At 42.8% G+C, this 25,226-nt stretch overlaps 1 protein-coding gene across 1 annotated transcript in view; it reads right to left on the bottom strand.

The window, feature by feature from the left end:
• LOC120052560 (vesicle-associated membrane protein 4-like) overlaps positions 1 to 20,554 on the bottom strand; it is a 33,073-nt gene extending 12,519 nt beyond the window's left edge. The window contains exons 1-5 of the mRNA XM_038999542.1: positions 20,345 to 20,554; positions 16,730 to 16,834; positions 15,986 to 16,032; positions 15,794 to 15,844; positions 697 to 797 (exon numbers count right to left, since the gene is read on the bottom strand). Coding sequence (XP_038855470.1) covers positions 697 to 797; positions 15,794 to 15,844; positions 15,986 to 16,032; positions 16,730 to 16,795 — 265 coding nt within the window. The 5' untranslated portion in view covers positions 16,796 to 16,834; positions 20,345 to 20,554. The remainder of the gene's footprint in view (positions 1 to 696; positions 798 to 15,793; positions 15,845 to 15,985; positions 16,033 to 16,729; positions 16,835 to 20,344) is intronic.
• Positions 20,555 to 25,226: the final 4,672 nt, after the last annotated feature.

The raw sequence follows: 25,226 nt of genomic DNA, 5'->3' as shown, positions 1-25,226 counted from the left end.
AGAGGTATATCTATAATTCCATGTGTATAACTTGTATTATCATCTACATTTATGATGAGTATTTCTGTTGAAACGATGTGGCTATGCAAAATCACTTGATGTTTTTGGAACTAGTGAATGTAACGCGCCAATGTAAACTCAGATTTTTTGTTATAAATATGAACTTTATCAAACAAAACATGCATGTATTGTGTAACATGAAGTCCTATGAGTGTCATCTGATGAAGATAATAAAAGGTTAGTGATTAATTGTATCTCTATTTCTGCTTTTTGTGACTACTATATTTCGCTGGAAAAATGGCTGTGCTTATTGTGGTTTGGTGGTGACCTAACATAATCGTTTGTAGTGCTTTCGCTGAAAAGCATATTTGAAAATCGGACACTTTGGTGGGATTAACAACAAGATTACCTTTAAAATGATATAAGACACATGTATGTTTGAAGAATTTTAATTATGAGATTTCTGTTGTTTGAATTTGGCGCCCTGCACTTTCACTGGCTGCTGTCATATCGATCCCGGTAGCGGGATGCAGCCATAAGAAGTTTTAACTAGGCAAGTCAGTTAAGAACAAATTCTTATTTACAATGATGTACTAGGAACAGCCCAACCTTCCAATCTCAGGGCGGACACTAACCACAAGGCCCCTTAGTTCTGCAGATATTAATATATAGATCTGAAAATGACTTGAGTCTCACCTGACTTGTCCTGCAGGTCCTCCAGTCGCTCTCCCCTGTCGATCACCTTGGAGATGTTCTCCTGCATCACATCGATGACCTCATCAACCTGCGACTGAACTCTGAGGGAGGGGAGAGAAAGAAAAAAAACAAGTGAATGTCAACACACAAACAGAATGTGAACTCTGTTGAAGGTGGGGCAGTTCGTTGGCTGGTACTGCTGTTCTTACTGATACATTCACAAGCCCACACACAGAGCTTGTTTCAACTTAGTGCACACACACCCTATTCTCTGGACTGATACATGGTATCCAGCAGAGCAGGCAAGGACTAGTCTGATTTTTTGTTTGTCCTGAGTGTCCTGCCCTGGTAATCTCTCCATCACACCTGGCTGTAGTTCTAGCATCCTCACCTGGCTGCCAACACTTTTCTCCCACACACACACCTGGTACTGGACCACACCCCTCACCTGGACCCAACTGAGCCTGGCATGGCATGTCCTGACACAAACCTCACACAGACAACTGGCACAGACAGGATGAGAAAGAAGAGAGGGAGGGGGGGAGAAAGAGGGTATGTGTTGCTGTGCAGAGGAATGCAGTCACGTATTCTTCTCTGCCAGCGATTGGAACCAAGTGGCTCTGAAAACACATCTACTCTAATAAAAACCTCTCTCGGCTCTCTTTTGGAAAAGTGAAAATCAAAAACCAGGTGGATAATTATTCAAGATCCTTACATCACATATTAAACTATGTTACATAATACCAAGACAGTCTGTGGGCTGGGCTCGTTCTGAACTCTGCCACTGCTGGGGTGTATGGGGAGCACGCACACGCACACACTCCATTGCCATATTACAAGAAGTTGATGTACAATGTGTTCTATGATTTCATTGGGTAGAGTAACACGTTTCCGCTCAAGGAAATGTACTGTGTTTAAATAAACTCAGCAAAAAAAGAAATGTCCTCTCACTGTCAACATGTGTATATATTTGTATGAACTTAAGATTCAACAACTGAGACATAAACTGAACAAGTTCCACAGACATGTGGAACAGAAATGGAATAATGTGTCCCTGAACAAAGGGGGGGTCAAAATCAAAAGTATCAGTCAGTATCTGGTGTGACCAACAGCTGCATTAAGTACTGCAGTGCATCTCCTCCTTATGGACTGCACCAGATTTGCCAGTTCTTGCTGTGAGATGTTACCCCACTCTTCCACCAAGGCACCTGCAAGTTCCCAGACGTTTCTGGGGGGGGGGAATGGCCCTAGCCCTCACCCTCCGATCCAACAGGTCCCAGACGTGCTCAATGGGATTGAAATCCGGGCTCTTCGCTGGCCATGGCAAAACACTAACATTACTGTCTTGCAGGAAATCACACACAGAACGAACAGTATGGCTGGTGGCATTGTCATGCTGGAGGGTCATGTCAGGATGAGCCTACAGGAAGGTTACGACATGAGGGAGGAGGATGTCTTCCCTGTAACGCACAGCGTTGAGATTGCCTGCAATGACAACAAGCTCAGTACGATGATGCTGTGACACACCGCCCCAGACCACGACGGACCCTCCACCTCCAAATCGATCCCGCTCCAGAGTACAGGCCTCGGTATAACGCTCATTCCTTTGACGATAAACGCGAATCCGACCATCACCCCTGGTGAGACAAAACCGTGACTCGTCAGTGAAGAGCACTTTTTGCCAGCCCTGTCTGGTCCAGCGACGGTGGGTTTGTGCCCATAGGCGACATTGTTGCCGGTGATGTCTGGTGAGGACCTGCTTTAAAACAGGCCTACAAGCCCTCAGTCCAGCCTCTCCCAGCCTATTGCGGACAGTCTGAGCACTGATGGAGGGATTGTGCGTTCCTGGTGTAACTCGAGCAGTTGTTGTTGCCATCCTGTACCTGTCCCGCAGGTGTGATGTTCGGATGTTCCGATCCTGTGCAGGTGTTGTTACACGTGGTCTGTCACTGCAAAGACGATCAGCTGTCCGTCCTGTCTCCCTGTAGCGCCATCTTAGCCGTCTCACAGTACGGACATTGCAATTTATTGCCCTGGCCACATCTGCAGTCCTCATGCCTCCTTGCAGCATGCCTAAGGCACGTTCACGCAGATGAGCCGGGACCCTGGTCATTTTTCTTTTGGTGTTTTTCAGAGTCAGTAGAAAGGCCTCTTTAGTGTCCTACGTTTTCACAACTTTGACCTTAATTGCCTACCGTCTGTAAGCTGTTAGTGTCTTAACGACCGTTCCACAGGTGCATGTTCATTAATTGTTTCTGGTTCATTGAACAAGCATGGGAAACAGTGTTTAAAACCTTTACAATGAAGATCTGTGAAGTTATTTGGATTTTTACGAATTATCTTTGAAAGACAGGGTCCTGAAAAGGGGAGGTTTCATTTTTTCCTCAGTTTATGAGATGAGGGCAAGCAGTTCAACACAGGTATGTCACATTGTTCATCACTGGTGGTATAAAGCATTGGAATTGAATCATTTGTTTTGATGCAATTTCCCCCTGCTGCAAATAAAACATATGTTTATTTGTTTAGTTTTTGGGGCTCTGGCTATACCAACAAAGGGATACTGTGAGATTCTGACAATTAAAATTGTACATTTTAGTCATTTAGCAGACGTTCTTATCCAGTGCGACTTACAGGAGCAATAAGAGTTAAGTGCCTTGCTCAAGGGCACATCGACAGATTTTTCACCTAATCAGTGCAGGGATTCAAACCAGGGACCGTTGTGTTACTGGCCCAACACTCTTAACCACTAGGCTACCTGCTGCTCTTAAGAGGAAGTTAGAATTAAGACATTTTTCTACTTACCCAGAGTCAGATGAACTGGTGGATAACATTTTGGGGTAACCCCCCCCCCCCCCCCCCCCCCCAAAAAAAACTGCCTTTTGCATTCCTTCGATATTTTAAGTAGAAATTGTGCACCAAAATTGAATTTTAAAAGCCTGTTATTCCATTTAGTGCCATTTAATTTAGACCACAGTGGTAATTCAATCAGATTTTTATATGAATAAAGGCTTGCTAAAGTGCCAAAATGCATCAACCTTGTGTAATTTAAACCCACTTAATCCCCAAGTTTTGGCATGTTTCAACATCATTTTAAAGCCCTAGTTAATTTTGTTGCTTTGACAAAAGTAATTTCTGAAGACGATTACTTATTTAATGTAATTAGGGATTAATTTACGTCTGTCCCTCATTTTAAGGTCAACCCTGTTATGTGAATTGAACTCTTGTTATAATATGGTGAAACTATTCCTTTTTAAATATATTTTTTCAAAAGAAACACTGAACATCTAATAGCCAAATCATAGAGTAGAAGAAGGTGAGCTGGTTCTACTCTTTTTGGCCATTTTCTGGTGTTTTGTGGTGTAAAAACTGAACGAGTAGAGCATAACACATCAACACTGTTACACATAGACAAGCTAGAAATGTTTTAACATTTTTTTTTTTGTGACACTTGCATTCAATTGCCACTCCCTGTTGCACACAACAAGCTTCCATTCCCCCTGTCGCAAGGGGATTTATGTCTTATTTAAGAAGAAATGTTACAGTCAACGCTGTCACTTTATTTGGCACTTCATATTGTCTTTTTTACCTTCTTGAGATGGGAAAACTAGTTTTTTAAGGAGAGAATGTTAAAATTAGGTGAAATCAAACTTTTGTGGTACCAAGTTACACTTCTCAAAATGCATCGACCCTTTTATGTCTCTGTGTGCAGTATGAAGGAAATTAGCATTGGCTTGCGAAACCACCTAACTAGCGTTAGCGCAATGACTGGAAGTCTACAGGTACGCTAGCGTATATTTAATGCCAGAATCTCACAGTATCCCTTTAACTCAGAAGCATTAAAATAACTTTCCTGTGGGATCATGGCACTTGCATTCTCTTTAAAAATGTAATGTTGTGATAGGCTTACCATGAACCCATGTTATCCATTTAACAGTATAGGAAGGCTCCAGACTAACTTTTCCCCACTGCCACCAACATTTTCAGTGTGTGGCGCCAGCCCAAGATTGGGTCCGACCAAAATTGTGTTACGGCTTCACACAATAGAAGAAATTAGGAATAATGTATGGCCTCCCGGGTGGCGCAGTGGTCTAGGGCACTGCATCGCAGTGCTAGCTGCGCCACCAGAGTCTCTGGGTTCGCGCCCAGGCTGGGCTGGGTTCGCGCCCAGGCTCTGTCGCAGCCGGCCGCAACCGGGAGGTCCGTGGGGCGACGCACAATTGGCATAGCGTCGTCCGGGTTAGGGAGGGTTTGGCCGGTAGGGATATCCTTGTCTCAGTATGTAAAATGTAATGAAAAAATGTAAAAAATGTAATAAAATGTATGCACTCTACTGTAAGTCGCTCTGGATAAGAGCGTCTGCTAAATGACTAAAATGTAAATGTATGTAATTCACAGTGCTATTGAGATGGTCTGATTTAAGAACAACTTTTAGATTGGATGTGTTAAATTTAGGCCCATCAGTGATTGGCTTGAATTTTGGCTTGACTATAGCCTAATTTCACTGTCAAAATAGGGCTCCAGAATTGCAGATTTACTTTGCTAAAGAGAGATTAATTTGCTTACATCTTTTTTCAAATCAAATCAAAGTTTGTCACGTACACAGATAATAAGGTGTGGCATATCTAAAAGCTTATTAATCAGCCTGATCATTACACAGGTTCACCTTGTGCTGGGGACAATAAAAGGCCACTCTAAAATGTGCAGTTTTGTCACACAACACAATGCCACATATGTCTCAAGTTGAGGGAGCATGCAATTGGGATGCTGACTGCAGGAATGTCCACCAGAGCTGTTGTCAGAGAATTGAATGTTAATTTCTCTACCATAAGCTGCCTCCAACGTCGTTTTAGAGAACGTCCATCCGGCCTCACAACCGCAGACCACGTGTAACCACACCAGCCCATGACCTCCACATCCGGCTTCTTCACCTGCGGGATCATGCAATGTCTAAATCTGGCTTCTTAATGGTCTCAGCATGATGAATCAACGCTCAGGGTGGGGACAGACAGCCCATCTCAGTATGGGCATAGCCTATGCTACAGCAATATAAAGACCGAATGCCTGTCTAATTTACCCATCTCTAGCTGCCTTTTGGTGTCACCTTGTTTTTTAATTGTAAAGATAAAACAATTATTGCAGCTGCAGAGTCACTTGAATATCGTTGCTTTAAAATCAGTGCACACGCAAACACTCTCTCGCAGTCACTCTCTCTCCATTCAAATTGCATCCAAAATAGATTATCCTGTTCTAGATTGACAGCATAATATATATATATATATATATATATATATATATATTCTAGCCTCTCTCTTTTAGGTAATAGATTCTAGTGAATATTAGCCTTATATTTTAACTAATTAATGATGGGTTATGCATAATATGCTTCTAACTTATAGCCTTTGTCTCTTGCGCAATACGCAAGTACCTGTGCTCCGCTGGCCTCTCGTTAAAAAAACGCTCCTTAGCTCTTGGAGTCCCATGCAAGAAAAGCTAGACTAGAATAGCTTGCTGGACATATACAGTGGGGAGAACAAGTTTTGGATAACCTGCAAAATCGTCAGTGTTTCCTACTTACAAAGCATGTAGAGGTCTGTAATTTTTTTTATCATAGGTACACTTCAACTGTGAGAGACGGAATCTAAAACAAAAAGCCAGAAAATCACATTATGATTTTTAAGTAATTAATTTGCATTTTATTGCATGACATAAGTATTTGATACATCAGAAAAGCAGAACTTAATATTTGGTACAGAAACCTTTGTTTGCAATTACAGAGATCATACGTTTCCTGTAGTTCTTGACCAGGTTTGCACACACTGCAGCAGGGATTTTGGCCCACTCCTCCATACAGACCTTCAGGTTTCGGGGCTGTCGCTGGGCAATACGGACTTTCAGCTCCCTCCAAAGATTTTCTATTGGGTTCAGGTCTGGAGACTGGCTAGGCCACTCCAGGACCTTGAGATGCTTCTTACGGAGCCACTCCTTAGTTGCCCTGGCTGTGTGTTTCGGGTCGTTGTCATGCTGGAAGACCCAGTCACGACCCATCTTCAATGCTCTTACTGAGGGAAGGAGGTTGTTGGCCAAGATCTCGCGATACATGGCCCCATCCATCCTCCCCTCAATACGGTGCAGTAGTCCTGTCCCCTTTGCAGAAAAGCATCCCCAAAGAATGATGTTTCCACCTCCATGATTCACGGTTGGGATGGTGTTCTTGGGGTTGTACTCATCCTTCTTCTTCCTCCAAACACGGCGAGTGGAGTTTAAGAACAAAAAGCTCTATTTTTGTCTCATCAGACTACATGACCTTCTCCCATTCCTCCTCTGGATCATCCAGATGGTCATTGGCAAACTTCAGACGGGCCTGGACATGCGCTGGCTTGAGCAGGGGGACCTTGCGTGCGCTGCAGGATTTTAATCCATGACGGCATAGTGTGTTACTAATGGTTTTCTTTGAGACTGTGGTCCCAGCTCTCTTCAGGTCATTGACCAGGTCCTGCCGTGTAGTTCTGGGCTGATCTCTCACCTTCCTCATGATCATTGATGCCCCACGAGGTGAGATCTTACATGGAGCCCCAGACCGAGGGTGATTGACCGTCATTTTGAACTTCTTCCATTTTCTAATAATTGCGCCAACAGTTGTTGCCTTCTCACCAAGCTGCTTGCCTATTGTCCTGTAGCCCATCCCAGCCTTGTGCAGGTCTATAATTTTATCCCTGATGTCCTTACACAGCTCTCTGGTCTTGGCCATTGTGGAGAGGTTGGAGTCTGTTTGATTGAGTGTGTGGACAGGTGTCTTTTATACAGGTAACGAGTTCAAACAGGCGCAGTTAATACAGGTAATGAGTGGAGAACAGGAGGGCTTCTTAAAGAAAAACTAACAGGTCTGTGAGAGCCGGAATTCTTACTGATTGGTAGGTGATCAAATACTTATGTCATGCAATAAAATGCAAATTAATTACTTAAAAATCATAATGTGATTTTCTGGATTTTTGTTTTAGATTCCGTCTCTCACAGTTGAAGTGTACCTATGATAAAAATTACAGACCTCTACATGCTTTGTAAGTAGGAAAACCTGCAAAATCGGCAGTGTGTCAAATACTTGTTCTCCCCACTGTATACAGTGGGGCAAAAAAGTATTTAGTCAGCCACCAATTGTGCAAGTTCTCCCACTTAAAAAGATGAGAGGCCTGTAATTGTCATCATAGGTACACTTCAACTATGACAGACAAAATTAGGAAAAGAAATCCAGAAAATCACATTGTAGGATTTTTTATGAATTTATTTGCAAATTATGGTGGAAAATAAGTATTTGGTCAATAACAAAAGTTTCTCAATAATTTGTTATATACCCTTTGTTGGCAATGACAGAGGTCAAACGTTTTCTGTAAGTCTTCACAAGGTTTTCACACACTGTTGCTGGTATTTTGGCCCATTCCTCCATGCAGATCTCCTCTAGAGCAGTGATGTTTTGGGACTGTTGCTGGGCAACACGGACTTTCAACTCCCTCCAAAGATTTTCTATGGGGTTGAGATCTGGAGACTGGCTAGGCCACTCCAGGACCTTGAAATGCTTCTTACGAAGCCACTCCGTTGCCCGGGCGGTGTGTTTGGGATCATTGTCATGCTGAAAGACCCAGCCACGTTTCATCTTCAATGCCCTTGCTGATGGTAGGCTTTGTTACTTTGGTCCCAGCTCTCTGCAGGTCATTCACTAGGTTCCCCCGTGTGGTTCTGGGATTTTTGCTCACCGTTCTTGTGATCATTTTGACCCCACGGGGTGAGATCTTGCGTGGAGCCCCAGATCGAGGGAGATTATCAGTGGTCTTGTATGTCTTCCATTTCCTAATAATTGCTCCCACAGTTGATTTCTTCAAACCAAGCTGCTTACCTATTGCAGATTCAGTCTTCCCAGCCTGGTGCAGGTCTACAATTTTGTTTCTGGTGTCCTTTGACAGCTCTTTGGTCTTGGCCATAGTGGAGTTTGGAGTGTGACTGTTTGAGGTTGTGGGCAGGTGGCTTTTATACTGATAACAAGTTCAAACAGGTGCCATTAATACAGGTAACGAGTGGAGGACAGAGGAGCCTCTTAAAGAAGAAGTTACAGGTCTGTGAGAGCCAGAAATCTTGCTTGTTTGTAGGTGACCAAATACTTATTTTCCACCATAATTTGCAAATAAATTCATTAAAAATCCTACAATGTGATTTTCTGGATTTTTTTTCCTCATTTTGTCTGTCATAGTTGAAGTGTACCTATGATGACAATTACAGGCCTCTCATCTTTTTAAGTGGGAGAACTTGCACAATTGGTGGCTGACTAAATACTTTTTTGCCTCACTGTATGTTTATTTGTTTAGTTTTTTGGGCTCTGGCTATACCAACATTAAAGGGATACTGTGAGATTACAGCATCCAATATACAGTCCATTCGGAAAGTATTCAGACACCTTCACTTTTCCACATTTTGTTACAGCCTTATTCTAAAATTGACTGAATAGTTTTTTCCCCTCAATCTACAAACAATATCCCATAAAGACAAAGCAAAAACTGTTTTAGAATTTTTTGCAAATGTGTTATGTAAATAACATATTTCTGTTTTTTATTTAAGTATTCAGACCCTTTGCTATCAGACTCAAAATTGAGCTCAGGTGCATCCTGTTTCCATTGATCATCCTTGATGTTTCTACAACTTGATTGGAGTTCACCTGTGGTAAATTCAATTGATTGGACATGATTTGGAAAGGCACACACCTGTCGATAAGGTGACAGTGCATGTCAGAGCAAAAACCAAGCAATGAGGTCGAAGGAATTGTCCGTAGAGCTCCGGGACTGGATTGTGTCTAGGCACATATCTGGGGAAGGGTACTAAAAAATGTCTGCAGCATTGAAGGTCCCCAAGAACACAGTGGCTTCCATCATTCTTAAATGGAAGAAGTTTGGAACCACCAAGACTCTGAGCTGGCCGCCCTTCCATACTGAGCAATCAGGGAAGAAGGGCCTTGGTCAGGGAGATGACCAAGAACCTGATGGTCACTCTGACAGAGCTTCAGAGTTCCTCTGTGGAGATGGGAGAACCTACCAGAAGGACAACCATCTCTGCAGCACTCCACTAATCAGGCCTTTATGGTAGAATGGCCAGACGGAAGCCACTCCTCAGTAAAAGACATACGACAGCCCACTTGGAGTTTGCCAAGAGGCACCTAAAGGTCTCTCAGACAATGAGAAACAAGATTCTCTGGTCTGATAAAAACAAGATTGGAATCTTTGGCCTGAATGCCAAGAGTCAAGTCTGGAGGAAACCTGGCACCACCTCTACGGTGAAGAATGGTGGTGGCAGCATCATGCTGTGGGGATGTTTTTCAGCAGCAGGGACTGGGAGACTAGTCAGGATCGAGGGAAAGATGAACGGAGCAAAGTACAGAGAGATCCTTGATGAAAAGCTACTCCAGAGCGCTCGGGACCTCAGACTGGGGCGAAGGTTCAACTTCCAACAGGACAACGACCCAAAGCACACAGCCAAAACACAGGAGTGGCTTCGGGACAAGTTTCTGAATGTCCTCGAGTTGCCCAGCCAGAGCTCGGACTTGAACCTGATCAAACATCTCTGGGTAGCTCTGAAAATAGCTGTGCAGCGACACTCCTCATCCAACCTGACAGAGCTTGAGAGGATCTACAGAGAAGAATGGGAGAAAATCCCAAAATACAGGTGTGCCAAGCTAGTAGTGTCATACCCAAGATGAATTGAGGCTGTAAACACTGCCAAAGGTGCTTCAACAAAGTACTGAGTAAAGGGTCTGAATCCTTATGTAAATGTGATAATTACTTTTATAGAATTTTTTATAGATTTGTAAAAAATTATAAAAACCTGTTTTTGCTTTGTCATTGAGGTATTGTGTGTGGATTGATGAGGGAAAAAATAATTGAATCAATTTTAGAATAAGGCTGTAACGTAACAAAATGAGAACATATAGCTAGCTATATCTACGGGCTTTTTCTGTTGTGCGTAATGTGCAGTAAGTAGCCTGTATGATACATGTACTGGATAAGGGCACAATAATTTTGGCTTGGGCTCATTAAATGTAATTAATAAAATCTATTTAATATATGGCTCATCAGGCTCAGGTAGCATCAGGTTAGAATTTATGCTGATCAAAGCTCTAATCAAATACAGACATATTTATATGCTTTATAATACTTTTGAAGGACACTTCTGGTTTTGGCGGGAAATACCGGGTTACCGGGGAGAAAAGTTATTTCTCGGGATGGGAAAATATTAAACCCTAGTCCTGCATGTCTGTGCACACCAAACATCCATACTGGGAGAGTAATTTCCACATGTGCAGTGTGAGTTGACTAATCTACCAGCTCACGTTTGTTGCCTATGTTTTAGTCCTAGTGCATCTGACTAATTATGTACATTGCTTTATTTGAAAGGATTTGAGGGTTAGTTTGAGTTAGGGGAAAAAAAGAGCAGCGGGTCATGAGAACTGCAGTGCAGTTGATACTGTCCCTTCTATACCGTGGATTGCTGCATGTTGCATAAATTAATATTACTATTGTGATGGATAACAGCCATGGTAATTTGAAATGTCCAGTCAATGTGCATTATGGCTAATGTAGTCAATTTACAGATTCAAAATTGGCCTACAAACGCTTACATCAAATGCTTTCGGACAGCGTCATCTCCCATAGTAACATTGACATTCTAAACATAAAAACAGGGAAAATAAACAAAAATACAAAACACAGTGGCCTATAAGAGAACGAAGCGCTTCTTTTGTGCCTAAAATCGAGAAAACCGGCGCAAAATTGTAAGAGTAGCCCGTCCCACAGCTGAGTCATCACTCTTCACTAAGCTCAGGATCCTAGGACTGAACAGCTCCCTCTGCAACTGGATCCTGGATTTCCTGACGGGCCGACCCCAGGTGGTGAGATTAAGCAACAACACATCTGCCACGCTGACTCTCAATACAGGGGTCCCTTAGGGGCGGCGTGCTTAGTCCCCTCCTGTACTCCCTGTTTACCCACAATTGTGTGGCCTTGCACGACTCCAACACCATCATTAAGTTTGCTGACGACACGACGTTGGTAGGCCTGAGCACCGACGACGATGAGACAGCCAATAGGGAGGTCAGTGACCTGGCAGTGTGGTGCCAGCCCAACAATCTCTCCCTCAACGTCAGTAAGACAAAGGAGCTGATCATGGACTACAGAAAACGAAAGGGCCAAGCACGCCCCTATCCAAATCGACAGGGGCTGTAGTGGAGCGCGTAGAGAGCTTAAAGCCACACACACCAACAAAGTCGTGAAGAGGGCACGACAACGCCTCTTCCCCCTCAGGAGGCTGAAAAGATTTAGCAAGGGCCACAGACATTAAAAAGTTATACAGCTGCACCACTGAGAGCATCTTTAATTTGACCTTGACTGGTCTGGCAACTGCTTGGCATCCGACTGAAAGACGCTACAGAGTGTAGCGCATACGGCTCAGTGCATCACTGGGGTCAAGCTCCCTGCCATCCAGGACCTCTATACAAGGCGGTGTCAGAGGAAGGCCCTAAAAATTGTCAAAGACTCCAGCCACCCAAGTCATAGACTGCTCTCTCTGCTACCGCACGGCAAGCGGTACCGATGCACCAAGTCTGGAACCAACAATACCCTGAACAGCTTCTATCCCCCAAGCCATTAGACTGTTAAATAGTTAACCAAATAGATACCCGGACTATCTGCATTGACTCTTTTTGCATTAACTCTTTTGACTCATCACATACGCTGCTGCTGTTTATTATCTATCCTGTTGCCTAGTCACTTTACACCTACCTATATGTACAGATCCACCTAAATTACCTCGTACCCCTGCATATCGACTCTGTACTGGTACCCCGTGTATATAGCCAAGTTATCGTTACTCATTGTGTATTTATTCCTTGTGTTATTATCTCTCCCTCTGCAATGTTGGGAAGGGCCCGTAAGTAAGCATTTCACTGTTAGTCCTACACCTGTTGTTAACGAAACATGTGACAAATAATTGATTTGAGTCTTACAGTATTGCTTTTGGGCAGTATTGATCCATTATGACATCACAACTATATAAACACGTGAGCCCATAGAATTAGAATGTCATGTGTGAACCAGCCATGATGTCACAACTGATCAATACATTCCAAAAACATTCCATTTGAACATTCTGGTGACTGACTACTGACATAGAAGATGAGTATCAAGAAGACCATCTAGCAGATTCCTCCTGAGTTATTACAGTAGATCATCATAAAATATAGAATGTGCTACTAGACAAAAACTTGGTTGTGGAAAAAGGTGCCTAAACTGCCTCTGTCAATCTCCTTGATGGTGAGGAGATTCCTGCAGCTGCTACAGGAAGATAATGCTAAAACAGGCAACCTTGGTGCTGCCACCACCAACTCCCGTCAGCCTGCCACCACCAACTCCCGTCAGCCTGCCACCACCAACTCCCGTCAGCCTGCCACCACCAACTCCCGTCAGCCTGCCACCGAGAGGTTTCCTGAGCTCAACCAGAAGGTTCATCACACCTTACATCCTTCCTCTAGAATCCCAGTACTGGAGTTGACTGAAGAAAGAGTGCTCTGCAATGACTTGCCAGTTTGAAGGCTGTGGAACAAATTAAGAATGAGGAAAAGAAGCCACATCCCTCTTCTAGAATCCCAGTACTGCAAAAGAAAAGTGCCATCTGCAATGGGAAGAGTCAATGCAGCTCCAACATCTCAGCAGAGAGGGAAGGCTACTTTTCCTCACATCTGGAAGCCACTGTGACCTATCCAGACCAAGAGGGATCAAACCTGCGTGGTGAAAGACATCTACCTCTATAGCGCCAAGCCATTGGAAGGCAGTCCATGGAGCCAAATTGGTAGCCAAGTGTCCCACTAGAGCCAGTGTCACTGTGCCAAACAATGATGCCAAAAAGAAGCTATTCCGGCCTGTCAGACCAGAGGACAAGTCACGAAGAAACACATTCAGTTTAACTCAGACCTTAAATGTACAGGATCTACCGCCATGCCCCAATGAGATGGTATGGGATCTCTTCAACCTGGAGGCTGACCAGTTGACAAAATATCTGAAGCCCAAGCTGATCAGTGTCAGGCACGAATGGAACCTGATGAAGAGTGAGGCCAAGATGGATGCCCAGACTTTGGAGGAGAAGAAAGCAAAGGAACAGTTCAAGATGAAGAAGTACATCCAGGAGATCTGCCAAATGAAGGTGGATTCTGACCTATGGGTGATAAGAGATAACGAAGAGGAGGAAAGAGGCGATGAAAAACAAAGAAGAGGGCAGCATGGAGAGTAAGCCAAAGCAGATGTAAGATAAAAAAAATAATATATACAGTACCAGTCAAACATTTGGACACACCTACTCATCCAGGGTTTTTATTTTTACTATTTTCTACATTGTACTGTAGACTAATAGTGAAGACATCAAAAATATGAAATAACACATATGGAATTTATTTAGAATATTCAAGGCACACTTAACCAGCATGGCTACCACAGCATTCTGCAGCGAACACCATCCCATCTGGTTTGTGCTTAGTGGGACTATCATTTGTTTTTCAACAAGACAATGACTCAAAAAAACACACCTCCAGGCTGTGTAAGGGCTATTTGACAAAGAAGGAGAGTGATGGAGTGCTGCATCAGATGACTTGGCCTCTACAATCACCCGATCTCAACCAAACTGAGATGGTTTGGATGAGTTGGACCGCAGAGTGAAGGAAAAACAGCCAACAAGTGCTCAGCATATGTGGGAACTCCTTCAAGACTGTTGGAAAAGCATTCCTCATGAAGATGGTTGAGAAAATGCCAAGAGTGTGCAAAGATGTCATCAAAGCAAAGGGTGGCTACTTTGAAGAATCTCAAATATAAAATATATTTTGATTTGTTTAACACTTTTTTGGTTAATACATGATTCCATGTGTTATTTCATAGTTTTGATGTCTTCACTATTATTCTTCAATGAGTAGATGCGTCCAAACTTTGACTGGTACTGTATATATATGTAAAATGTAAAGATAGGTGAACAAGGAGTGGGTCCAAGTCAAGAAGAGTGTAAATGAAGAGAATAAGAAAAACAGAGAGGTGAATTAGTCTATTGATGATATAATTCAGTGTTGTGATCATAAGTAGGCCTATTTGTATAATGTATTTTTTTCCTTCAGTTTAATAAAATGTAAAGTGCCTTTAGAGTGCTCACTACAGAGTCTTGCCTGAGCTGTGCGTACCTTTGCCCATCAAATAACGAGGAGGACCACAATGGAAATCATTTGGTTGACTGATTTTTATCCTTGACCATTTTAATCTGTGTAGTGTTGTATTCATAAGGAAAACGCAATGTATTTTAAATTTGCCAAACTAATAAACTAAATTAGGCTAATTCCTTCATTCAGGTGGAGACGAAACGTTGATTTGGGATGAGTGCTACCAACTTCAAGCTGAAGCCGTGTGAGCACTGCAGCCGGTGCATTGATCGCAGCCGCATGGAGAAACATAACGAGTTCTGTGCCAAGTTGTTCTCCAAGAGCTCCAGGAGAAGGATCTTTGACTATACCAAGCACCGGCTCAAAGGCACCGACCTGACCGGATACATCAAATAATCTGCGATGCACCAAGGGACCTCTGTCTGTCTGGAAATTACCGCTCAAACAGACAGGCAGACAGACAGAGATAGACAGGACAGCAGAAGGGCTGTGATTGGAGAACAGACATGCAGTCGATGTGCTGTGGGCATCGGCGGTGACTACTAGACCAACCGCTAGACCACCTGCTGCCCAAAAGACAAGGTCTACCTTGGAATCAGAGAGGGTTCCAGTAAGAGGCAGTACTACTAGGAGGCAGTATTGTATCCAGAACCATCAAAATCAACTGTGTTCAGCAGTTCCACAGAAACATGTAGTTCTTTTCAGTCAGATTTGTTAATGGTGCAGGAAATTCAATATTAAGAAAAAAGGGAATTACATCTTTCATTCATAATTTCTAATATGACCCCCCTCCCAAAGATACACACACACACACACACATGCGCAGACACACACCAAACGCACGCACGCACATACACACACACACACACTTACTGTCTGATTTTGTCATTTCCGGCTCCAAATCTGGGTCCAGTTGGTCCCCTCCTGAAAGACAAGCATACAGAAAATCTGTTGGCTCCAGATACACAGCCTTACAGCCCAATATGGGCTCTATTCGAAAGCAGAAATAGGCAGAAATAAGTAGTCATTTCAGACACAAACAATGTATGTGGGATTATTACTCACAGGAAGAAGTCCTCCTCTTCATCAGAGTCTTCCTCCAACAGGTTCCTCTGTGAGGGGGCAGAGGTCAGAGGTCAAGGGTCAGACAAATCTCTCCCATTAGGCCCCTCTCCCAAACAGTCCTAGCAAAATTCTTGTTCGAGAAATTGCATTTCGCTAAGAAGCTATTTTGGTTTCTTTTTGATCATTTTAATTGAAAATTGTTACCCAGAAATGATTTGATATTGAGATAAAAACAGCTGCATTGGACCTTTAATGATATAAATATATTTCCTGCTGCATATAAAGACACCACCAGACCAAACTGGGGGATTGTAATCCATATGATAAAGGCTTAAATCCTTTTTTATCTGAGGAGTGGTTCAAACGCCCTTTCTGCCTCTCCACTACCCATGTTCCATCCTCGCCATCTGACTGCGTGTCACTGCTCTGCTCTGCCCACTCCTGGATGTGGTCCCGGGACCCAGAAGAGGACTAGGAGCTATTATCAGAGAAGAGGGGATGGTGAGGGGGGTGTGTGTCTGTTTCTCTTTGATCTTAGCTGAAGACAATAACAATGTTGAGAGAGTAGGAATGGGTCCTCTCTGAACCTCAGAGAAGGGTTTCCGTCTCCCTGCAATGTCCCTCCCGCAAAATCTCTCCCCTTGTTTTTAATTCCGAGCTTAAATGAGTTTGCACTGGGGAAACAAATGTTTTTGTAAATAGAATAGAAACCATTGAACCTGACTCCCTCCACCAGTGTCTCACCCTCTCGCTGCGTATGGATCCAGTGACCTCTTCATCGTTGAGGTGTCGTTTAAACTTGGGAGGCATGTTGGCGTCGTCAGGCTGCTCCTCCCGCTCTGGTTCCTTCTGTAGGACAGGAGGAGAAACACACCTGTTAGAGACCTCACACACACACACACACACACACACACACACACACACACACACACACACACACACACACAAAATACTGTCTGCTACAGTACAGCAGCAACCCTGGTCCTACTGGGGGGTGAAGGCTTTAGCTCCAGCCAGCAATAACACATCCAATAATCAACCATGATAAGTAGAATCAGGTGTGCTGGGCTGGAAACGAAAGCCTGCAAACTGTTAGCGAGTCCTCCAGGTGACCACTGCTGCTACAGTCATCATACCAACGCCAGACACTCACTCACTCAACACCAGCTTACTGTCCAGATGGTTATCACGTCACAGATATAGTGTGGCATAGCTGGCCTGCCTGCTTGAGTCTTTACACACTTCTGGTCCAACACAACCTCTTATGTTCAGAATAATGATTGAGTCTGGTTCCTCTCAATGTTCCCTGAGTCTTTACGCCACTGCTAAATCTATAAACTAAGTATGCCAAACATTAGGAATGCTGGCCCATGTTGACTCCAATGCTTCCCATAGATGTGTCAGTGTTGGCTGGTTGTCATTTGGGTGGTGGACCGTACTTTATACACACACAACTGTTGAGCGTGAACGTTCTTGACACAAACCGGTGTGCCTGGCACCTACTACCATACCCAGTTCAAAGGCACTTACATGTTTTGTCTTGCCCATTCACCCTCTGAACGGCACTCAAAGACAATCCATCTCAATTGTCCCAAGACTTAAAAATCCTTCTTTAACCGGTCTCCTCCCCTTCATCGACACTGATTGAGTTGGAGTTAACAAGTAACATCAATAAGGGATCATAGCTTTCACCTGGATTCACCTGGTCAGTCTATGTCATGGAAAGAGCAGCTGTTCTTAATGTTTTGTACACAGTGTTTCTGGAAAACACTGGTCATGTTTCGTCAAACACATATTTAAGTGTAACAGCAGACAGAGCAGTCAAGAAAGGAGTGGGGTTTGTGTGTGTGAGGCCTGCAGTCCTCACCATGTAAAGTGAGAGCAGAGAAGAACACTTCACCTAAATCTTCAAAACATATAGAACTCATTTAGAGTTTTTAAACAAGCATATTCAGTAACAGAACCATTCTGGTTTTAAAACCATTTCCCCTAACCCCTAGGCCTAGAGGGATTATTTCAGGCTTGCCAGGATGTGATGTAGGAGAGTTAGGACTACTTATGAGTGGGTGGTGCTGTTGGACAGATTTTTAAACACTAAAATGTTCCATTTCAGCAGAGTGGCCTTAGTTGTTGTTCAAAGGTGCTCCTCTCTCCTGCCTGTTCCCTGTTAAGGGGTGGTACGTGGGAGCAGTTTTATTGGGGAGCAGGGTTTGATTTAAAACCTCTTGCTGGCTATGCTGTGGTACCAAGCTCACTCAGGGGAGGGCTCCTGTGTCTGTTCTCTGCTGCCTGTACCTCTTCATTGAGTGTCTGACTCTCCTCCCTCTGTCTCCTCCCTGGTTCCTCCCTCAGTCTCCTCCCTGGTTCCTCCTCTCCGCTCTCCTCCCTAGGCCCCGTCTCTTTCTCTGAACCCCGGAGTAGAAAACATGTTGTTCCTCCAGCTAGCCTCAACCATTCCTGTTCCCAGATCAGTTGAGTACCTGGGTGTGCATCAAACCCAGCCCCAGGTCCATAAAACTCAACCCCTGCTTCTCAGTGGAACAAAGGCCTCCTGTGTAGCCTCCGAGTTGTACAACCAAACATCAAATTGTTCCACTGAAACTGAAGTCAAATGCATTTAGGTGAGGAGAGACAGCGCAAGGAAGAGTAAATACCTCCTTTTCCCACTCCAAACCCATCGCCTTTTCATACTTTTATGCTGCACATGAATTGGGGACAAAGATTTATTGAATTGAACTCTGTCTAAACACATCCCACCTCTCCTGTCTTCACAGCTTCCACCCCAAGCCCTTCTCTCCTGCCCCAGCCCCTCCTGCCCCAGCCCCTCCACCCAAGTTCCTCCAGTCCCTCTGGTACCATTGAATCCAGCTCAGACTCTGAAACTGTTGCTTTTCTCAGCGTCTCCTTCTGGCAGTGCAGTTGGAAAAGGGCCGTTCCGTGGCCAGGAGCGGAGTAGAACTTTCTGGTAAACAGAGAAGGAGATAGTGGCAGGGGACAGGGGCTCTATCTCACGCAACTACAGAGAAAAGAGAGAGAGAGATGCACAGAAAGAAGAGAAAAGCCAAATCTAGCAGAGCTGGGTTGCATATATGTAAGTATGCAGCTTTGAAATAAGCACTTTAAAGGCACAATCTGTAACGTCAAGTTGTGGTAAGAAGTTTTGGTCATCCCAAAATCTATGAAGAAAAGAGGGATGATGGGAAGAGAGAGATGGAGAGGAGAGTGTTTGTGTGTGTTTAATTGCACCCTTGAGTGTATGTCCCAATGCCACAGGGGACTGTGAAACTACAGATTGTGCATTTAAAAATCAAGTGAGGAAAAAGCAGTTATCAGCTGAGAAGGTGTAGCCTATTCCTAGTATCTAAATGGCAGAAGGTCATCAGCTATAAGGGGAATGATGAAATGACAGAGAGCCTCATATCTGGTAAGAAAGTAAACAACCAGTTTAGGCAGCCATAATCAAAGGTTTATCTGAAGGAAGTAAAACTCTGATATTTCTGTTTGGCTGAGAGCATAGTTCACACTTCACATAGCCTAGTGTATGATACAGGAGTTGGTTAAAGCAGGTAAAGACTAGCAATAATATATGCAAGACCTCGCCGACGTTCCTATATCAGCTGTCCCTTGGACAACTAAGTCACGTACATTTGTATTGACGAAATCCTTACAACATTCTGGCTTGTAAGGAAACTTTCCACGTTTAAGTGCTTTAGTTCAGTCTGTATACCAGAAAGCTGGTATGACAGCGACTTATTAGGCAATGCAAGGCCCTGCCCGGGGCATCGCTGAGCTGCAGTTTACCATGGCATTTGATGATTACAATATTCAATGGATTAGCTAGCACTCTACATAAAATCCAGTTGACACACTGATACATCTCCTCTGATCTGATGACATAACCAGTAACATTAATCATTTGACACCAATTAATCATTTGACATCAACAACACTGATTGTGTAACAATAGCCAGCTAACGTTCGTTAGCTACAGTAGCTATCCTCAGCAATTCGTCATCAAGAATAGAGTGAGCTATATCATATTGCAGTCACGCCACACAGCCAGCTAAATCTGAAATCGAGAATGCCAGACAGTCATTGTCTTCTGTGAATGGAAAATGTACGTCAGCTAGCAGAGCTGGTTTAGCTAGCCAGTTGGTTAATAATTGGCTAGCTAACACAATCAGGACTAGCTATTTGAAGTCAACAAATACAATGTCATTATTTTAGTTAAGAGTATAGTCTAGCGTGTGGCTAAAATGAATATGCAGACAGGCCGCTGGCGACGACGTTCATTTCATAGCCACAGAGAAAACACACAGCTGTAATGTTAGCTAGCCAGCAAGCTAATGCTAACGTTACCTGCTGTTTTCGTTGAATCCACTCTCGCTCTTGACACAGACGACCAAACAAGCTTTGTTTATAAATACAGGATCACAATGTTCTGTTTAGCTTTCTAAAATAAATCAATGCATTTTCTTCCAGCTGAGGACGGTCGCTACAGAGATGCTCTCCCAATTCTTCCTGCTTTCTCTGATCAGCTGGAGAATACCCTTAGCGCCTGCCCAGTCTCTCTCCCTGATTTGTGGCAGCGTCAATCTGAAGATTGGCACAATCAAGTAAATACAATTGGTGGAAGACTGAAATGCTGAAAATGAAAATAGAGAGAAATGGCTATGATTGGGAACCTTCATAGGTGTAAGTGCTGTGGGGGTGACCATGGCTCAGACATGCCTACTGGTAGTTCATTTTTATGCCATGCCTTAGATGAGTTCTTCAGTTCAACCAGCAGTTTCAAGGGTATCTGTCTAGTCCAGACCTACTACACTACTGTAACAGCCCTGAAATAGTCTGTTCTGGTGTTTGTAAACATGGGAAAGAATCAATGAAAGACTGAAGAGAATTTGTTGAATGGCACACCAGAGGCCCTAATGAGAGCAACAGATGACCCCGCGTCTGAGAGTGGCTCCAAGCAAGGCGGATGAAGGAATGGAGATGGGTATGCTAGAGGATGAGGAGAGGATGAAGGAGGTTGGATGGTGAGAGGAAGATGTAGAGAGTGTGGTGAAGATGGTGAGAGATTCCTAAAGAGTAAAAGTAATATATGGCCATATATATACTTTGCTGTTTCTTGTATCTACTGTAGATGATACTTGCCATCTCGTTTTGAGATTAGATTGAGATGGTGTAGATTATTGTAGGTTTATCATTTGAAATGTACAAATGTTGAAAACGCACAGAAACCTATCGAAGTATGAGTGTTTATTTTTGTACAATATAGATGTGGTTGCCCATAAATTTATGGAATCACATTGTATTTATCAAATCAAATTTTATTGGTCACATACACATGGTTAGCAGATGTTAATGCAAGTGTAGCGAAATGCTTGAGCTTCTAGTTCTGACCGTGCAGTAATATCTAACAAGTAATCTAACCTAACAATTTCACAACAACTACCTTATACACACAAGTGTAAAGGAATGAATAAGAATATGTACATAAATATATATGAATGAGTGATGGCCGAACGGCATAGGCAAGATGCAGTAGATGGTATAGAGTACAGTATATACATATGAGATGAGTAATGTAGGGTATGTAAACATTATATAAAGTGGCATTGTTTAAAGTGGCTAGTGATACATTTATAACTATTTAATATTATTATTTATAAAACATGGTTTAGATTTTGTTGTTGTAATCAATGACTGTATATGGTATATAATCTCCCAAGTGGCGCAGCGGTCTAAGGCACTGCATCTCAGTGCAAGAGGCGTCACTACAGTTCCTGGATCAAATCCAGGCTGTATCACATCCAGCCGTGATTGGGAGTCCCATAGGGCGGCACACAATTGGCCCAGCGTCGTCCGGTGTTTGGCCAGGGTAGGCCGTCATTGTAAATAAGAATTTGTTCTTAACTGACTTTCCTAGTTAAATAAAGGTTACATTTAAATAAATAAAAAATAATCCACTATTATTTTAGGCTAAATCCTCCAAGGATTTCCATTGGGAATTCCTTAGGCTGTTGCCACCAGCAGGGGGCGAGAGAGCACAGCGTTTTGCGTCTACCCTCAACAACAGACGCCTGTGACTACAACTTTAACCGTTTCTTCTCCTGTCTCGTTGTTCTCATAAACAGGTATGTGGTGTACACAAGCACATTATCTATAGAACATGTTAGAGTTTAAATGGTTATCAGAGTGATACTTACCTTTTATGTTGAAATAGTAAAGTTTAAATGTGTAAATTGATCAAGTGAAAACTGTTAGTGATCTTGACATATAGAGATGACTGGATTTGCAGATATACAAGGCTAGCCCATGGAATAACATAAGAATAAATGGCGCCAGATAATATTCTGGTTTGAACTTATTGATTTATAGCACCTCTGAGATAATATTGTGGTTTATTATCTACTCTGTTTACATGGTCTAGGCCCTGACATCTCCCCGCCCAAGTGTTATATGTTACAGAGTTGTATTTTTAGAGAAAAACTGTATACGGTAACGCTAAGCTAATGCTAGCCTGTCAAGCATATAGGGTTGCTATTAGCTTAGTAGCTACCGTTAGCTGGCTTACACCTCGATCACACCGACAGTGTCATTGCATCCAGAAGTACGTTCATTTCCAATGGAACACGGAATTTTCTCTGCAGCATTTTGTTGCAGAGGCAGTTGAAGTGCGTTCTGTGTGGTGCGTACGTTGGATTTATCAGACGTACGTGTCAAACTGTATGCATAGACGGCTTGACAAAAATGGTAGCAGATGGTGAAAGATAAATTTTTGTTGCACACATATCCAGATTATGCTGAGTACCATTTTGCGCAAAGACACTGTCGGTGTGATCAAGGCATTACACCTTTTTTTTCTCCAAATGCGGATGCAGCCTAATTCAATGTCTCACATACACAAATAATATAGTGCACCCTCTGTTGAACTCTTTTTGTCTTGCCCATTCACTCTTCCTGGTAAAAGCGGAACGAGGGAGAGCTCTGTTTATTGCTCTGGAAATATTATTGTTTTAAAAGTGTATTGAAAAGTTTCTTAGTAGCTAGCTAACTTTTGAGTTTGGATCCCGCGACGCAGTTGGCATCAGTTGCTGGGACTACTACTCTCTGTCCGGTGAGCCTGCCGACCAAGGCCGGATCTGAAGAGCTATTTGGCGTATTAGCTAGCACGCACACACACACACACACACACTAATTGATTAATGGACTGCTGAATGTATATTTCTTCCCCCTCACTTTGTTTGCTCTTTTCCAAATTATGTCCATCTCTGATAAGCTACCCAGGAAAGGTCTGAAAATAGCCCATATTAATATATGTAGCCTTACAAATAAGGTTCATGAAATCAATAACTTGCTAACATCAGATAACATTCATATATTAGCCATTTCTGAGACTTAGATAATTCATTTGATGATACAGCAGTAGCAATACAAGGATATAACACCTATTGAAGAGAATGAAATGCTTATGACGGAGGTGTTGCTGTATACACTACTAGTTTTAGAACACCTAGTCATTCAAGGGTTTTTCTTTATTTTTACTATTTTTTACATTGTAGAATAATAGTGAAGACATCAAAACTATGAAATAACACATATGGAATCATGTAGTAACCAAAAAAGTGTTAAAACAAATCAAAATATATTTTATATTTGAGATTCTTCAAATAGCCACCCTTTGCTTTGATGACAGCTTTGCACACTCTTCGCATTCTCTCAACCAGCTTCATCTGGAATGCTTTTCCAACAGTCGTGAAGGAGTTCCCACATATGCTGAGCACTTGTTGGCTGGTTTTCCTTAAGTCTGCGGTCCGACTCATCCCAAACCATCTCAATTTGGTTGAGGTCGGGTGATTGTGGAGGCCAGGTTATCTGATGCAGCACTCCATCACTCTCCTTCTTGGTCAAATAGCCCTTACACAGCCTGGAGGTGTGTTGGGTCATTGTCCTGTTGAAAAACAAATGATAGTCCCACTAAGCACAAACCAGATGGGATGGCGTATCGCTGCAGAATGCTGTGGTAGCCATGCTGGTTAAGTATGCCTTGAATTCTAAATAAATCACAGACAGTGTCACCAGCAAAGCACCCACACACGATAACACCTCCTCCTCCATGCTTTACGGTGGGAAATACACATGCAGATATCATCCGTTCACACACAGCGTCTCTCACAGACACGGCAGTTGGAACCAAAAATCTCAAATTTTCCACCGGTCTAATGTCCATTGCTTGTGTTTCTTGGCCCAAGCAAGTCTCTTCTTTTTATTGGTGTCCTTTAGTAGTGGTTTCTTTGCAGAAATTCGACCATGAAGGCCTGATTCACACAGTCTTCTCTGAACAGTTGATGTTGAGATGTCTGTTACTTGAACTCTGTAAAGCGTTTATTTGGCCATTTCTGAGGCTGGTAACTCTAATGAACTTATCCTCTGCAGCAGAGGTAACTCTGGGTCTTCCATTCCTGTGGCAGTCCTCATGAGAGCCAGATTCATCGTAGTGCTTGATGGTTTTTGCGACTGCACTTGAAGAAACTTCCAAAGTTTTTGAAAGTTTCCGTATTGACTGACCTTCCTGTCTTAAAGTAATGATGGACTGTCTTTCTCTTTGCTTATTTGATCTGTTCTTGCCATAATATGGACTTGGTCTTTTACCAAATAGGGCTATCTTCTGTAACCCCCCCCCCTCCCCCCCACATTGTCACAACACAACTAATTGGCTCAAATGCATTAAGTTAAGAAAATACACAAATTAACTTTTCAGGCACACCTGTTAATTGAAATACATTCCAGACTACCTCATGAAGCTGGTTGAGAGAATGCCCAAGAGTGTGCAAAGCTGTCATCAAGGCAAAGGGTGGCTATTTGAGGAATCTCAAATATAAAATATATTTTGATTTATTTCACACTTTTTTGGTTACTACATGATTCTGTATGTGTTATTTCATCGTTGTGATGTCTTCACTATTATTCTACAATGTAGAAAATAGTAAAAATAAAGAAAAAAACCTTGAATGAGTAGGTGTGTCCAAATATATATATATATACACACACACACACACACTACCGTTCAAAGGTTTGGGGTCAAAAGGGGGTAAAAGTACATCTATCTATCTTTATATATATACACACTACCGTTCAAAGGTTTGGGGTCACTTAGAAATGTCCTTGTTTTTGAAAGAAAAACAATTTTTTTGTCCATTAAAATAACATCAAATTGATCAGAAATACAGTGTAGACA

Source organism: Salvelinus namaycush, chromosome 8, assembly GCF_016432855.1.
Source record: "Salvelinus namaycush isolate Seneca chromosome 8, SaNama_1.0, whole genome shotgun sequence".
Classification (NCBI taxonomy): domain Eukaryota; kingdom Metazoa; phylum Chordata; class Actinopteri; order Salmoniformes; family Salmonidae; genus Salvelinus; species Salvelinus namaycush.
Note: the sequence above shows the minus strand (reverse complement) of the source record. Positions and strands in the feature narration are given on the sequence as shown.